Source organism: Pongo pygmaeus, chromosome 6 (genome assembly GCF_028885625.2).
Source record: "Pongo pygmaeus isolate AG05252 chromosome 6, NHGRI_mPonPyg2-v2.0_pri, whole genome shotgun sequence".
In the NCBI taxonomy this organism is placed as follows: Eukaryota; Metazoa; Chordata; class Mammalia; order Primates; family Hominidae; genus Pongo; species Pongo pygmaeus.
This window is the reverse complement of record NC_072379.2, coordinates 79449471-79466214: the sequence shown is the minus strand read 5'-3', so window position 1 is coordinate 79466214 and position 16744 is coordinate 79449471. Positions and strand designations below refer to the sequence as shown.

Genomic DNA, 16744 nt, shown 5'->3' with positions numbered 1-16744 from the left:
ACTGCTGCATTCGTGTGAAGCCAGCATTTAACTTTCAGAGAGGCTTGTACTTCATGTTTCTAGTGGGATAAAGCTTTGCTTAAAGCACTGATTATTTGTATTAGCTTTTTCTGTATTCACTTCACTATTGAGAAATTCTGGCTTCAATTATTTTATGAGGAGGAACATAAATGTCCTTTGTGGGAACAACTTCAAAACACGCCTGCCCTCAGTTCAGGTCAGTAAAGTCCCAGGCTTATTTCTAAGGATAGAATGCATCCCTTTAGAAATAAAAGAAAGAAATAGCATTTCCATTTTTGCTCCCATTTCCAAACAATTGCTTTTCAACAGTGCAAAATAGCCCCGATGTTTTCAAGAGCGAGTAGAGCTATCATTGCTAGGACTTTCTGACTTAAGTTCAAAGTGGAAGTATACTCACAGGAGGCCCTGGATCACCTGGATCTCCCTTCTCACATTCACAAATCTTGCGTTCACACTGAAACAATAATGAAATATGATATTAACACACAGTGAAATATAGCATTTCAAATTGTATTCAGTATATAACCAACTGGAGCACTCTCAAAGAAATTTTACCTTGCACATTTACGGAGGTTTTGCTCTCTCTATTAAATTATTCCAGGCAAATTTATACCTACCAAGAGCTAGCTAACAAAATATTATTAAATTTCAGCATAGTTAAATAAAAGACATCCCATCAAAAATACATATATAATATATAGATGCCAGTTAAAAAGAGAAAATAAATATTTTCAGTGGACTTTTAGAATTTCTGCTGCTTCTCTTCTATATAACACATCAAAGCTCAATAATATAATAATACTAAATGCTCCTTTACTAGGCAAAGGAAAACATTTGACTTATACCATATTTTACTAATTCTAAGATGCACCTTCTTCCTCATTTTAACAACTCTGAAATCAGAATGAGTCTTATAACAGCTGTTGACCAAGCTCAGTCATGACAAAGTAGTTGCTTTTTGCACATGCACTTCAAAACTTACAAAGTGAAATGGGAGAAAATTCCAGAACATTCTTAAGAAATGCTTCATCACCAATGCTTTTGCTGGCATAGAGGTCAGTATTATGTGGAAAAACAAGGACATCAACAACTCAGACAAAAAATGATTCAGAAGATTTACCAGGGGTGTCTAATCTTTTGGCTTCCCTGGGCCACATTGGAAGAAGAAGAATTGCCTTGGGCCATGCATAAAATACACTAACACTAACGATAGCTGATGAGCAAAAAAAAAAAAAAAAAAAAAAAAAAAAAAGGTCCGTGCATACATTTTATAACGTTTTTAAAAAGTTTATAAATTTGTGTTGGTCCGCATTCAAAGTCGTCCTGGGCTGCATGTAGCCTGCGGGCCACGAGTTGGACAAGCTTGATTTAGACTCTGATGTGAAGAAGTTTTAGAAATAACCAAGTTATTTTGCTTACATATTCCCTTATATGTATATATGAAAGTGATACAGGATTTTAAAATCTACATCCAAAATGTCTAAAAACTTATTTCCACATGTATAAAATAAAAAGTGCAATTAATAAGAAGACACTGTATCGTAGTTAAGCTAGCAAGGGTTTTTTCCTTTCTTTCTTTTTTTTTTTTTTTGTTTTAAACGGAGTCTCACTCTGTCACCAGGCTGGAGTGCAGTGGCAATCTTGGCTCACTGCAACCCTGCCTCCTGGGTTCAAGTGATTCTCCTGCCTCAGCCTCCCGAGTAGCTGGGACTACAGTCATACGCCATCACCCCCAGCTAATTTTTTTGTATTTTTAGTAGAGACGGAGTTTCAGCATGTTGGCCAGGATGGTCTCGATCTCCTGACCTCGTGATCCACCTGCCTCGGCCTCCCAAATAGCTGGGATTACAGGCGTGAGCCACCATGCCTGGCTGTTTTTTTTTTTCCCTTTCTTAATGGTACATAACATAATGGTATATCTGAACATGTACAATTCAATAAAACATGGTGTGATGTAGGTTTGGTTGACTCCTATTATTTTATGCAACAATACTTGTAAATTTCCTGATGTTAAATAAGCAGCTCGTTGAACAAAGTTCAGATGTTCCAAATTCTTTCTTTTAAGAAATGCATGTCCAGGACAGGACTCCTCAGCAAGCTGATGATTATCTATTGTGCTAAGGCCCATCCAATCTTATTGGCCAGATTCCTTTGCCACCTGGTCTGGTTGCCATCAGCAGGCTGCCTTTTCTTCACAATAAGGAGAATGAGCTCAAAGTCAATTGGCAGGCAGCAGGGGATGACTCTAAACTCTGTCCCAGTTAGCTGGGAACCCTCTGCCTAACTTAGCCAACACCAGGAACACCCCCCAAAATAGAGGACCTGATGTGGCTGATGTCAGATACATGCTTAGAATAAAGGAAGCACATCAAAGTAAGCAAAAACTATGTGGTTTGCTCATGACTGATTTTTAAAATCACTCCTGGAGTCACATTCAATATTTTCCACTTTTTCTAAATTTTCCAACCTGCATTGAATATGGTAGTATAAAAGAAATCAGATGGCTGCCTCAGAATAGAGTGGCTCATTTTAAAAGAACTAAGCATTTTTATTTAGTCACACTTAATCTTCTAATGTGAATTATAATGCTGATTTGATAATGCAAGTTTTTAGAGTAATTTGTAGTAATCAAAGCGTGTGGTGCTTACCTTCTTTTCAAATAAGTTATCCTACAAGGGAAAAAAGAATGAAGCATTAACTCGATTCATAGTTCTGCCTCCAGCTACTTATTAGTCGTAACTATTCCCTATGGGATATGAAGTTTCCACAAATAATAGCAATTCAGCCTTTTTAAACTTGTAAAAGCAATAAAACCAACCAGCCAACCACCCAAGGAGCAGTCCGAGCCATGTAATAATAAGAGGTATAACTACCATTAAAAATTAATCTATATTTTCTAGGAACTTCATCTTACTGCATTCTATGTTTTATCTTTTGTTTCCTTTATCAGCTCTGTAATCTCCATAATTTGACTATAAAGTTAATCAGTCATAATGAGAAAGCTCTCACTTTTACATACAAAGACTGAGGCAGAATATATAATTGTATATTTTCAATTTTTTCCATCCCTATGCACATATACTTGCATCTATTTTTCATGATTTATTTTTCATGATTAAAACAATATACAGTCATAACTTCATGAAATATTAATGAGTATTAGATCATATTAAAACTCAAAAAGAGAAAATTACAAAGTCCAGTGACATTTTTTGAGATGATCTGAATTATGAGAAGACAAAGATTTCCATTATTATGATCACTAGGAGAGGAGTTTTCTATTTCAAATTTGAAAAGCCTCTAATATGATACTTTATTTATAGAATTTCAACAGAAGCAAAAAAAGATACTCAGCTTTTAAACAGTATTAGGAATAATATTTTGGTAAAAATTTTGAACTGTTCATAGCAATATGCATTACTTGTGTAAAAGAGGACCTACATTTATAACTGGCTAACTTAGGGAAAAAATTAAGTGATAGAAAAGTAATAAACATTTCATAATAAAAAATGACCATTATGAAAAACAAAAAAACAAATTTAATGAGTCTTAGTCAATCAGACTCAACCTCTTGCTTTACAATAAGGAAACATGGTTCCACCATAATGTGACTCAACTGAGGTAACACACTTGGGCTGCGCTTCCTGACCGTCTTCAGTGCATGTCATATGTACCATACAGGAATGAATTAGCCAGAATATTTTTCAAAACTATTTTAAATTTATAATTTTGTAGAAATGTCATGATCTTGTTTTTGTCGAACACCTAGGCCTCACTACCATACTTGAATTCAGTGGAATATTACCTGACAAGTGCACTGAAGGCCATGTTGGAAGTCAAACGCTGGAAAGAAACTAATCTATGTTTACATATAGAATTAGTACTTTCTTAACCTAGAACTTATGTGTCAAACCAGTGCCTTATGATTTCATCTGAAGAGGTAATTTACATACGATAAAATAGAAAGATGAAGGAGCAAGCACTGGAATATTTGTTGCAAGATATTAAAAATGCAGAAGCTAACAAGGAAGTTAAATAAGAGTATGTAGCTTTATGAAGGATGCTGCATCCCTTTAGTTTTATTTTTACTTTATTTCCATACAAACTAATACTATAGAGGGCCAAGATAACAAAATGCTTTAACGATTTAATAGGGAAAAAATTAGGCTGGGAATTCAGTGTCATTCTGGGTTTCCATCCCGTTTCAACAATTAACTAGCTATGTGGCCTTGGACAAGTCATACAATCCTTCCAGGTAATTTTCTCCATATATGAAAAAGGGCAAAGTTTGACTACATGGTCTCAGGAGCTATAAAACCCTAGCCACAGACACTAGCTACAAACTTTAGAGTCTCACCTACCACCCTTCCCAACCAAATGATTTTAAATTACTAGCCATGTAAATCCAGGCTGAAAGCAGATGAGATATTTGTATCTTTAAGAGCTAGGAGGTCCTATGGAGAAATAGGAACTCAGATACACTGATAGTTTTAGTTAAAATGGTATTACCCTCTGTAGAACATTTGGCTATGCCTACAAAGCTGAAGATGGACATGCTTTATTACTAGGCTGCCAGGACAATTCTTGCTTTTGCCTGTTATCCTGACATCCTTTCTAGATATACCACAGGGAAATTCTTGCACTTGCACATTTCAGCATTCATTGTTTTTTGTAAGGAAAAACTGTAAATAAAATAATTGCCAATAGTGGAATGGATCAGCAAATGAAATACTACTCGGCAGTTAAAGTGAATGCATTGGATCTACACATTTCAACAAAATTTCCAAAAAAACATTGACTGCAAAAGCAAGTTGTAGATAGATACATACAATATGATCTGATTTATTAAAATATGTAAAATATTTCAAACCACGTCAGAGAGTGGTTTCCTCTGGGAGAAAGAGAGAGAAAAGAAATTCAAAAGAAGTTCAACAGAGGCAGTAAAACCACTAATAATTCAAGTCAAATTGTAATATTTAAAAACCATTACTGAAATAAAGAAGAATTTAAATTTTTGTCACTTTAAAATCTTTTAACAATGAGCAATATCTTTTTTTTTTCTTTTTGAGATGGAGTCTCGCCCTGTCACCTAGGCTGGGATGCAGTGGTATGATCTTGGCTCCCTGCAAGCTCCACCTCCCGGGTTCAAGCAAATCTCCTGCCTCAGCCTCTGGAATAGCTGGAATTATAGAGCACGCCAACACGCCAGGGTAATTTTTGTATTTTTAGTAGAGACAGGGTTTCACCATGTCAGCCAGGCTGGTCTCAAATTCCTGACCTCAAGTGATCCACCCGCCTTGGCCTCCCAAAGTGCTGGGATTACAGGCGTGAGCTACCGCACCCAGCCACAATAAGCAATATCTTAATCAGTTTTTAAATTCATGAATTCAGCTCTTACTGTGCCTGATGTGTAATTTTATACTTTTTTCAGTTCTTTCTTTTAAAATTCAATTTCTTCTTTGCCATATTGCTCTTTAGAAATATGTGGCATAAGGCTTAAAACCATAGCAATGCAAAAAACTATTTTTGGAACTCATTTAATTTTGTGTTTGCTGGAATTTATATTTCTATGGAAACAAAAATGAACCCAAAACTACACAATAGATAAGACTGTTTCAAACAAAGAACAAAGCCCCATCCCTGAGGGCTCTTATAGGCTATAAGCCCCAGGAACAGAGGACAACACACAGCAACCCGAGTAGGAAGGAGGTCCTAGGCCAGGGGCGGGGGAGCCGGTAACAAGATGGCTTCTTGGAATAGGTGGGTTTTCTGGATGGTTTTGAAGAGAGGAATGCAAAGGACCACCCATTGATGGTATGCTGTCCTATATGTCAAAGTTTATGAGGAAAAAAGTCATAAGGACTAGTGTGGGCGATAAGACAAAGGAAGTAGGAGGGACATTTAAAGGGAGTGGATGGAAGGGCCCACATGGACAGAGCTGGAGGCCTTGGGAGGTGGCGAGGGCTTGCACTCAGGCAGGGAAGCGGGCTGCAAGGAGAACAGTGTCAAAGCCAGATGGGAGGGCATGTTCAATGACAGACTAGGGGGATGCTTGAGTTTCAGTGAAAAGGATAAATAGGGAAAGGGTCTCATGAGAGCAAAAGAAGATGCAGTCAGAATTTCATTAATGGATTCACATATATGGCATATATTCACATATATTATATATGCGAAACCAGAATGCTAGAATGGAATCACCAATTTTTCAAGGAGTATAAGGGTTATGCTACGAGAAGGGGACAGAAAACATGTGAGGAATGGACAAATATCACAGCACATGGAATGACAGCAAAGCACTCGGTAGGCAAGGAGAACAAACCCTGTGACAAAAAAATTCAACTTAAAATGGTAGCAAAATGGCCACTATAAAATCTAAAACAGAAAACAAAAATAAGGCCCTAAACAGAGGAAATCTTGAAAAAATGGAAAGTGATCATAATTAATAGATTAATAAAGCATAGGATTCTAAAGATAATATAGATATCATCACATTGATCTGTTCTTGGTATGTGAGGGAGAGAATACCTTAAATTTATGTTTTTTAAAAATCCTTCAGGAAAAAAAGACAAATTTGTCACAACCTTTATTTCCATAAAGGCTTTTTAAATACTTAACATCAAAGGCAATAGAGGGAAACAATTGTTTTTAATTTTCACATATCCTCTGTTACTCTTCTACAGGACCAAGTAATATATCCAGGACTTTGGGTTGAATTTGTTTCTTTGGTTTCAATACTATTATGTAAATTATAATAAAAATAGCAATAAAAATATATTACATGTCTCCTTCAATTTGGAATCATTAAGTCTCTTTTGGGTAATTCAGAACTAAAATGTTTCTATGGGGTTCTCACATAATAATTCCTACTAGAGGCATCAAGGAATTTCAATGATTTGTTTTGTCTTGGCTCCTGAAGAATCTATTCATTCTGTATACTCGTGTCCATTAAATTCAATTAAAGTCTATTCTACGATAAAAGGGAGTAAACTTCTGATACGGAAAAAAAACGCTGATGAGTTTGAAAATCATTATACTGGGTACAAGAAGCCTGACACAAAAATAATACATACTATTTGAGTTTGTATAAAATTCTAGAAAGTATACACTAATCTAGAGTCACAAAAGTAAGATCAGTAGCTCAGGAGCAAATGGGGTCTTACAAAGAGATATGAGGCAATTTGGGGAGGTGATGGAAATGTTCTCTATCCTAATTGTGTGGTAGTTTCATAGGTGTGTACCTATGTCAAAAGCTCATGGAATTGTGCCCTTTAAGTTGATGCAGTCGTGTACTTAAATCATACCTAATTAACTTATTTTAAAAGTCAACTACATAATTATTTTAAAATAAAAAGTTTAAAAATTCAACTAAAGATGTTGAATAGAAAGGGATTAGATAAAGAATTTTTCCAATGGTCTCATCAAGAGTCAAGTTCTGGGCTGCGCACGGTGGCTCACGCCTGTAATCCCAACATTTTGGGAGACCAAAGCGGGCAGATCACCTGAGGTCAGGAGTTTGAGAAGAGCCTGACCATCTCTACTCAAAAATACAAAAAAATGAGCCGGGCATGGTGGCAGGCGCCTGTAATCCCAGCTACTTGAGAAGCTAAGGCAGGAGAATCGCTTGAACCCAGGAGGCAGAGGTTGCAGTGAACCGAGATGGTGCCACTGCACTCCAGCCTGGGTGACAGGAGCAAAACTCCGTCTCAAAAAAAAAAAAAAGAGTCAAGTTCTGCCTTCTAGATGGTGGCAATTTGAAACATTGAAAGTTGGTATACCATTCTTTGAAGAGCCTAATAAGCACTTTGGATCCTGGAAGTGTTTGGAAAGCAGCACCTCCTTCTAAAAAGTGGTTTATTCATGAAGCTTCCATCTGAACAAACAAGCTGAAATCACAGATGCTAAACAAACAAGCTGAAGTCGCCGGATGCTAAGGAAGAGCAGTATTATTCGGTCATTTTCTGGTTCCCCAGGAACAGACAAACAGTTTTGCTTCCAGTCTACTGCCAAGAGCCTGTGTTCTCAGTGAAGCAGGTGCTCTCAGCGAGGGTGTATCTGGTGGGAATATGAACAACTTGAGCCTACACATGTGGCCAAACAACGAGCTGCCTGTCCCGTATCTTCTATGGTCAGCTCTTATCCATCTTAAGGTGAAGATGAATAAGTAACAACAGCCCACTCATGACCACATCACCAGGATTCTCTCCCGCACCTGCTAGAGCCCTCTGTTTCATGTTCAGTGGTGAGTACCCCTTAAGTCATGGCACAGGCAGGGCTAAGTGTTAGCCAGGAACCACTACAAATTTCCCTTTCATGCAAAAGAGCTGCTCAGAATGAGCACTTACCTTGAGCACCACAGGACTGGGCCCATCAATCAGTTCTATCTCTGATCTAGGCATAACTCTCCCATTTACCCCGAATCCCCAAGGAAAAAAGGCTAGAAACAATAGTAACTTTGAAGGAGGGCTGCTACTAAACTGTTTGAGAGCAGTTCTGATTGAGAAAATCTTTTTTTAAAAAGCAGTTACTATTTCCTCTCTCAATATGCCTTTATAGGGTTAAGCATGCAAACTGTGAGGTCTTCACCGGCCTTAAATTTTCAACTACAAAATGGGTATAATAACAGTACCTACATCATAAGATTGTGGCAAACATTGAATAAAATGAAATATATGAAGTGCTCAGGAAAATGCCTAATACAGAGAGAGTACTCAATACCTAAGAGCTATTATTTAGGTAAGAAAACCTCAGATCTTATGCTGAAAACAACAGAGAGTAAAAAGATAAGAGTAATGTTGAGAAAAGGATCGAGGGATAAGACAAAAGGAGCAAAACAATCTCTGAAATAGAGCCTGAGTTTTCTGTGCAAGCTGTAGAAAACAGCCATACGAAACGCTCAGTACATAAAGGACACATTTGCCTTCCTTTCTCAGAAAATCAAAGAAATCCAAGTTTTTAAGAAAATTAGTTTTTAACAGTCAGCCAATCAACCAATTTATCTCTAGGAGTTTTCTCCTTGAGAAATATTGTGAAGAGGGATTTCCTTTTGATTGTGGTGCCGTGTGTTTTACAAAGCAGCAAGGAAAGGCTTTTATACACAGCTGAGCAACAAACAAAGAAAAGCTGACCAGACCTATCAAGTGGGACTCATTGATTTGATGGGAGAAACTGTTGCTTGACTGCAGGTTGCAGATGATTTTAAATTGGATGGGCTTGTGAACATCTAAGAAACAAGGAGGTAATTTTAAAAATTGGAAGTCTATGAACTTTGAGTAGCATAATGTAACAATAGGTGAGACAGAGTCAAAAATACTCAGTCCTTTAGAAGAGTAAGAGAGGATATGTCAAAATTATGTCAAAAATACCTGTACAGATGTGGAATGGGAAAAGACCAACTTAGTACAAATATAGCCTAACACCGCAAGTTGAGCACAATCTGAATGTAAGTCAGCAATGTTCATGATTGTAGGCTGTATAAACAGGAGCCTAAGGTATATGATTGGAAAGTAACCCCTTCCAAAATCCTCAGCATCAGCTAGCAATAAAGTTAAGAATGCAATTCCAGGGAATTAGCCTGGAACTTTTCCAGATTGTCTGGAGTAAACTGCCAAGAAAGTGGAGTGACACTTCAGAAAGATTCTTCTTTCTGTTTTCAATGTGAATTCTCATTTTCTCCATCTTTTTGACCCAGTATCTCTTCTTATGGAATTTACAACAAATATGTCAATATTATGATGATAACTGTATAACCAACCCATTAGGTACCTACCAGACGATCTTGAATTTTATCTACAAGGGTTGGATCACTCAACAGTAAAGTGGGTTCACTGGATGAATCCCCAGAAATCAAACGAAGTTTGGCTTCATTGACTACCGTAGAAAGTCCAATGGTGATAAATGATATTCCTGAAATTCTGGCATCTTCAGAAATACTTTGAACATCTGGATTCCTTGGATGGTCGATGCCATCTGTCATCAGCAAAGCCACTTTCACACCATCCTTACGCCCTTCTCTCTTAAGTAGCCTAGTGGCATTGGAGATGGCATAATAAGAGAAGGTACCTTGCCCTATTAAATTCATAGACTTGACCTTCTGCTTAAATGTCTGCAGGTCCTTCCAGGAAGAAAAAGGTGGATCAATTTGGACAGAGCTGCTAAACTGAAGGGCTGCCAGTTTGATGTCATATTCTAAGGAGCGACCAGGAGTCAATTGGAAAATCTTGTCACTCAAGCTATCCACAAAATCTTTCTGTTTATCAAAGAGGACAATTTTAGAACTTTCAGAGCTGTCCACGATGAAGACAATATCTATGAAACAAATGGAGCCTGAAACAGAATAAACAGGTTAGGCAAAATAATTATTCCTATCATGAAACAAATTTGCATAAGGAAAGCCCTGAAGTGGTGTGTTGTATATTGTTTGGTGTTGAGAGCAGTGTGAGGAGAGTAAGAGAGACACATTGGACAGAGGGCTTAAATTGTAAAAAACTAAATGTCTAAGTTTATAAATTATTTTCTCCTTGTAAAATCATGCAAATTAAAAATAAATAAGATATCTTTTATTCTGAGCATCTTTTCAATGTTAAACCTGCTGAAAGTGTGAGGAAATATTCTGAGCATCTTTTCAATGTTAAACCTGCTGAAAGTGTGAGGAAATGGGAAGTCAAGATGCATCACATTTTAAAAATCCAACTAACACTGAGCATAGTTGTCTAGAAGTAAATGATACTCTAATTCTCAGGTTGTGTCATATTGGTGAGTCCTTGTGTTTTTTTAACTTTCTTGAAATCAAGGGAGAAAATGACTATATCCCCTGTACCAAGAGTAAGTGGAGAAGAAACCTAACTTAAACACAACTTAAGTTTAAATCCCAGCTCTGTGTCTCACTGGTTAATTTGCCTATGGCCTTGAGTATGCCACCCGACCTCTTAAGACCTCAATTTTTTTAATCTATACTATGAGTGGCAATCTCTGTCCTGCCTATTTTACAAGGTTACTGTGAGGCTCAAATGAGATAATAAGTGCACAAGTGCTCTTATTAAAGACTCTGATGTGCTATAAGTATGTAAGGTATATTATCATCATATAATTTTATCAAAGTAGACTATCACATGTATACATGTATATGACTTGCTATTTATATCAAATGCTATTTAGAAAAATTCACATAAGTATTTTTAACAGGCAAAACTTAAAAACAAACAATTTTTATTTTTTTACCCTGGACATCACTTTTCCTTGCAAGCAAATTTGATTTTGGTCCTTTCTTTCTTTGTCCGGATACTGTTTGACTCGTAAACGCTGACAAAAGCAGCAGATAGAAGACAAAATATCTGTTCCACATGATGGTAGATGGTGAAAAATCATCTGCCTTGTAGCACCTTTAATAGAAAAGTCAGTTACAAATACTTTAATAAAATATGGTGTTTGTTATTTTTAAATTTCAAGCCAGCAGAGTTGAAAACTGGCATGTGACTGGAAAAAAGAGGTTTTCATTCATATTTCTAGAAAAATATTCACATAGAGATTTCGAAAGATTTCAATCCAAATAAATCATGGCACCATGACCAAACATTTATTAGTGAATATTTCTATATATTCAAAGAACTATATTTAAGTATTCTTAATTCCCCATTGTATTATGAGGAGCATAGAGTTGGGAGAGCCATTTAAAAACATTTCAATCCCACTCTATATGATTACTGTGGTTCAATCACAGGGTCTGCTTTGACATTTCCAAATTCTTCAGGGGGAATTCAGATTGCTATATGGTCATTTCATTCACTTTCATTATAACTGATTCCTGACAAACCGAGTATTTTGTAGAACTGTAGACAACCACCACGCTTTCAGGCTTAATACTACACACATAACTTCAGTGAGTTCAGAGGTCAGGGTAAAAATTAAATGACCCTTCTGTTTCCATAGAACCCCATCTCTCTTTTCTACCCTAGCTTTGGAAACTTTGTCTCCACCAGGGGTTCAAAGCTGCATATCCAATGAATCAAAAGAGTATGAGAGCAAAAATAATAGATTTGCTTAAAAGCAACACTTTTCTTCCAGTGATGTCTAAAAGAACTAATGGACAGAAACGGGACTTAAAGCCAAGAAGCACCCCCTCTGAATAGCCCCGTGAAACTATTTTTCTGGGTGGATTAACAACGAAAAATCCAATTCTGTATTAAAATCCTCAATCTTCATCAGTCAATATGCCTAGCTACATACCAAATGGCTCTTAAACTCACAGATTTCCCTGGGAGGAGAAGACTCGTGTGTTGCTGCCTCAGTATACCCAAGAGAATGGGAACAAGAAAGCTTATTTCAAATCAATACTTAGTATGGCTTAAAAATGCTTGCCTGCTGAAACTTTATTGACTTCAGGAGTTCTGGAAAAGGAATCACATTTTCCTTCTTTGGCACCTTGCCTTTAGGGGATAAGAATCTGGGAAATCATGAGCACGATTTTTCCAGACTCTGAATAGAGGATGGAAATATATGCAAAGGCAGTGAGGAGTGAGATGGAGACTGACTTTTTTCATACATGCCAGATGGATAAATTCCAAAGGGAAACAAAACTGTTGCGTTAGGAGAGGACCAATGGATGGCTTCATGCCACAGTCTGCTCCTCACATAACATCATCCAGCTGGAAGTGTATCAAAAGAACTTTGGATAGGTATGACCAAACATCCTGTGTAGCAATTGACCAAATGCCAACTGATCCTCAGACAAGGTATACTAAAATGTAAAGACAGCTGGGTATTAAAAACAAAACAAAACCAAGAAGTGTGCTAATGAAACAGAACACACAAAGGCCATCTCTCCTCAAGTTGTCCCTTTGCTAACCAAGGAAAAAAATAAATGATGTACAACTTTAAGTCTGAAGGTTAGTGTAAAGATAAGGCTATGTGAAAAAACACAGTTGTTTTGCATTTTCAAAGGGGAAAGGGAATAACACCATGGCCATGGTATTACATATGACTTTTCTCTTTGGTTGAGTTCATACCATAAGGAACATCTCAGAAGTTCTGGAAAGAAGAGACTGAGAATTGAATTCCATTGAGAACTGAGCAAGATTTTATAAGCAACATAATCAAGCAACTCTTCAAAACCCTTCATGTAAGGTTTTAGAAATACTGGCTTTAAATAAAGATTTATCTTTTCCCAAAACTAAGCACCTGCTCTTACTGTTTTCTTGGCATATAATCACGAATTTGTACCTGATCCCTGTATATATGATATTCACAAACATAACTTTTCCATTGACAATAATCCCAATATCTCATATTTTATTTTTATTTGCTCTGACATTGTTAATCTAGCCCTCCCAAACCAAAGTCTTGTTATTTCTTTCTGTTTCCCTATTGTAGCCAGAGAACATTTTCATACCTCTCTAGTTTTGTTTCTCTAGTTTGTTAGTTCTACTGCTTCCCTGAAATATCTTTCTCCTTTATAAATTTGGCATCTTGAGAGCCCACTCATTTCTAATCACTTTTTACCATGTTTTATTTTGCCTCTGTTTTTAATAATTCTCACCTTTCTCTCTTTCTGATGTCACGTACAAGCAAAATAGGTTTCAGAGGAAACAGTGCCATTAGTTAAGTGAAAGAAATGTGAACCTCTGTGTTTACTATAGGTTAAATTTTATAAATGCAGAAACAATCATAATTATTAATCAAATACCCTATTTTTACTTTTGGCCTAAAATTTATTTGGGGTAAATATCAGGATAAATAAATAAACCCAAGATACTTTATTTTTTATAATTTTTCAAAAGTAAAATGATCTTATACCAGAGTTCACCAACTTTAGTTACAATGTTTGCATCTCAGTTTCTACACAAATATAAAATGATTGAATAAACACTTTATTCAAATTGACAAATTAGCCAAGTTGTAAAGAATTCTATAACTAATTCTGAATTGTAAACCCTGTTCCAAATTAAGAAAAAGATGTCTTAAAATATATTAACATCATTGTAAAACAATTTAGAAGACTGTAAATTAAAAATCAATTTCAAAATAACTTTAAATTTTAAATTTCTACATTTTAACAATGTTGATATTTTTCTAATAATTGATTTGAAGTAATTGCAGAGAATACAAACTATTGACAAGCTTTCTTCACCTAATAAGTATGTAAGTAAGTCATTTAGTCTTCCACAGTTCCTTGATGATCCTATCTGATTTCAAGTGACTAAAATAAATCTGTTATGTCTTACCTTATAAAGTTTGTCAAACAGGAATTAAAGACTAGTTGAGTAAATGCCAACAGCAAGGACTGTGGTTGGGGGTGAAGTTAGCTATTTGATATTGTTCTGTTCTGTGGGAAATAAAAGTGTCTTTCCTTTAGGATCTTTTGCAGTCTTTTGTTCATGTTTATTCGACTAAGTCAAAGCAAGAGTGGTCAGGCATTTGGCCAGGGTGCAAGATCTGGGTGGGATCAGTAAGCAATTTAAAGGAACAGTGTCCTTTCAGAATGAGACTGTGTTTTCCAGACTATTGTAAAAACAACTTGAGAGAACTTTCTACATTTTAGGCATTGGTTGACAGCCTGCCTTTTTTTCTCATGCTATGTCCTTCTCTTTTTATTGCTACATTTCTTTGCCTGGGGGATGTGCTCTAAGATACTGGTTCTGAACATCTCTGTGAAGGAGTATAAATGACACCAGACTCAGATTCAAAGCTGGTTTTTTAAGAGAGGTAACAGTTTGATTGTTATTAAAGCTGGATGATGAGTACATAGGTGTGCATTGTTCTAGTCTTTGTATTTCTGTGATTTTTGAAATTTTTTACAATAAAAGGTATATATAATATACAGGGAAAGAGTGGTCTAAGTATAGTCATAGTTCTGCCCCTAACTCTTATGGGAGCTTCAGTTCCCCACTTATGAAATGAGAGAGTGGATTTGATCATTTATTAAGATGTGTTCAAACTGTAACATGAGAGGTTTACAGCGGTTAATATTTTGGTCTCTCTCTAAGAAAGGAGGTCACTGTGGTTTTTCCACTCCCTGTTTCCCTATTTTCTACCTTGTGGTTACAGCCCATATTAAGTCAATGTTTATCATGTAATATGTACTGCCAAGAAGCCACCTGACCCCTAGACAACTAACAGGCGGGCTTCTCCATGGACTTCCTCTGAAATAGAAAATAGCAAGATCATCCAAGAAAGCAATATAAACGTGCATGTTACGGTTATTTAAAATGAACTTTCTTAGCCATTTTAATGTGTATGAATTTCCTCATTATAGCAATAATAGCCTCCAATTCATGGACACTTACCAGGTGCTAGGCACTGTCCTGAGTGCTTCACACACATTACCTCATTTAATCCTTCACAAGCACAACCACCTATATACAGTAAGTCCTCACTTAACGTCCTCCATAGGTTCTGGAAACTGTGACATAAAGTGAAACAATTGATAATGAAGACAATTTTCCCATGAGCTAATTGATATAAATAAGAGTTAAGCTCTTATGGCATATTTCTAGTCACAAAAACATCACTAAACCTCTAAATACCCAAAACACCTCTAATAATAAACATTGAAATAAATCTAAGCTATATATATATTTATGAAAGATTGATAAAAACAAGATAACTGTTTACCTGCATATTCCAGTTCAGGGTCACAGTTGACCAGATCCTGTCCTAGCAGCTGAGGGTGCAAGGCAGGAACCAGCCCTGGATAGGATGCAGTCCTGTCAAAGGGCACTCATACACCCACCCACTCTCTCAGACAGGCACCATGTAGACACACCAATGCATCTAATGGGCAAAGCTTTGGGATGTGGGAGGAAACCCCAGGACCTGGAGAAAACCCACACAGACATGGGGAAAACATGTCAACTCCACACAGTGAGCCTGGCCCAGGAATTGAATTTTTTTTCTTATCAATGTTATAACAAAATGACATTGAACAAACATTACTCCAGGACCCCTTGTACTTACAGTAGATGTTGTAAGAATTCAAATTTTTCCAAGATAGAGGCAGAGAGAGGTTCAGTTACTTGTCCACTGTCATACTAAAACCAGAGAATGACAAAATGAACTTTTAACTCAGGCTTATAAGACCTGTGAGCCTCACTTATAAGAACTACCGCATCATTAAGTATCTATGTGAATGTCTGTGTTTTCACTGTCTCCTCCTGACAAAACAGGTTTTGAGGAACTAAGGAAGTTTTGTGAGGCTTTGGTAACAGAAAGAAGAAACAGTGGGTATAATGCAGAAATACAACGGAATTTCCTAGGGAACAACCATGTATTTACCTGATAGCCTATTGGTGTTAGTCACACTTTTTACTTTTGTAAGATGAGAATCAAGAGAGAAGGGAGTAGCATCTTTTCAGGTCAACTCTCTTTTTGCTGAGGCAGGTTAAAAACATGCAGAATAATAATGCCACTAAGAAGCAAACAGGTGATTCCTAGATGGGGGAAATGGACTAAAGCTCTCCTGCTTTGGAGCTGTTTTGATTAAAGTTGGTGGGAGGTTGGAGTCCAACTTACTCATCCATTCCCTTTCATTCTCCAACACTAAATAGGGTAACTCAAACCACAGATTTGCCACCTCTCATTCCCAAGCGTGAAAATCAGCACTAAGTTGATTGGGAAGATTATGCAAAATAAAATCTTCAGTTTTGTCAATCTATAAAAGACAATTAGTTTTGCACCCGGAGAAACAATGCACCGCAATCTTAATCCCAACAGATGGTCTTGAATTAGTATG

The 16744-nt window shown here is 36.6% G+C and overlaps 1 protein-coding gene across 1 annotated transcript in view; it reads right to left on the bottom strand.

The window, feature by feature from the left end:
* The window catches only part of COL28A1 (collagen type XXVIII alpha 1 chain), a 164083-nt gene extending 149740 nt beyond the window's left edge, over positions 1–14343 (bottom strand). The window contains exons 1-5 of the mRNA XM_054496646.2: positions 14238–14343; positions 11239–11399; positions 9788–10344; positions 2670–2690; positions 419–475 (exon numbers count right to left, since the gene is read on the bottom strand). Of these exons, the coding sequence (XP_054352621.1) occupies positions 419–475; positions 2670–2690; positions 9788–10344; positions 11239–11362 (759 nt within the window). The 5' untranslated portion in view covers positions 11363–11399; positions 14238–14343. The remainder of the gene's footprint in view (positions 1–418; positions 476–2669; positions 2691–9787; positions 10345–11238; positions 11400–14237) is intronic.
* Between the last annotated feature and the right edge of the window lie 2401 nt (positions 14344–16744).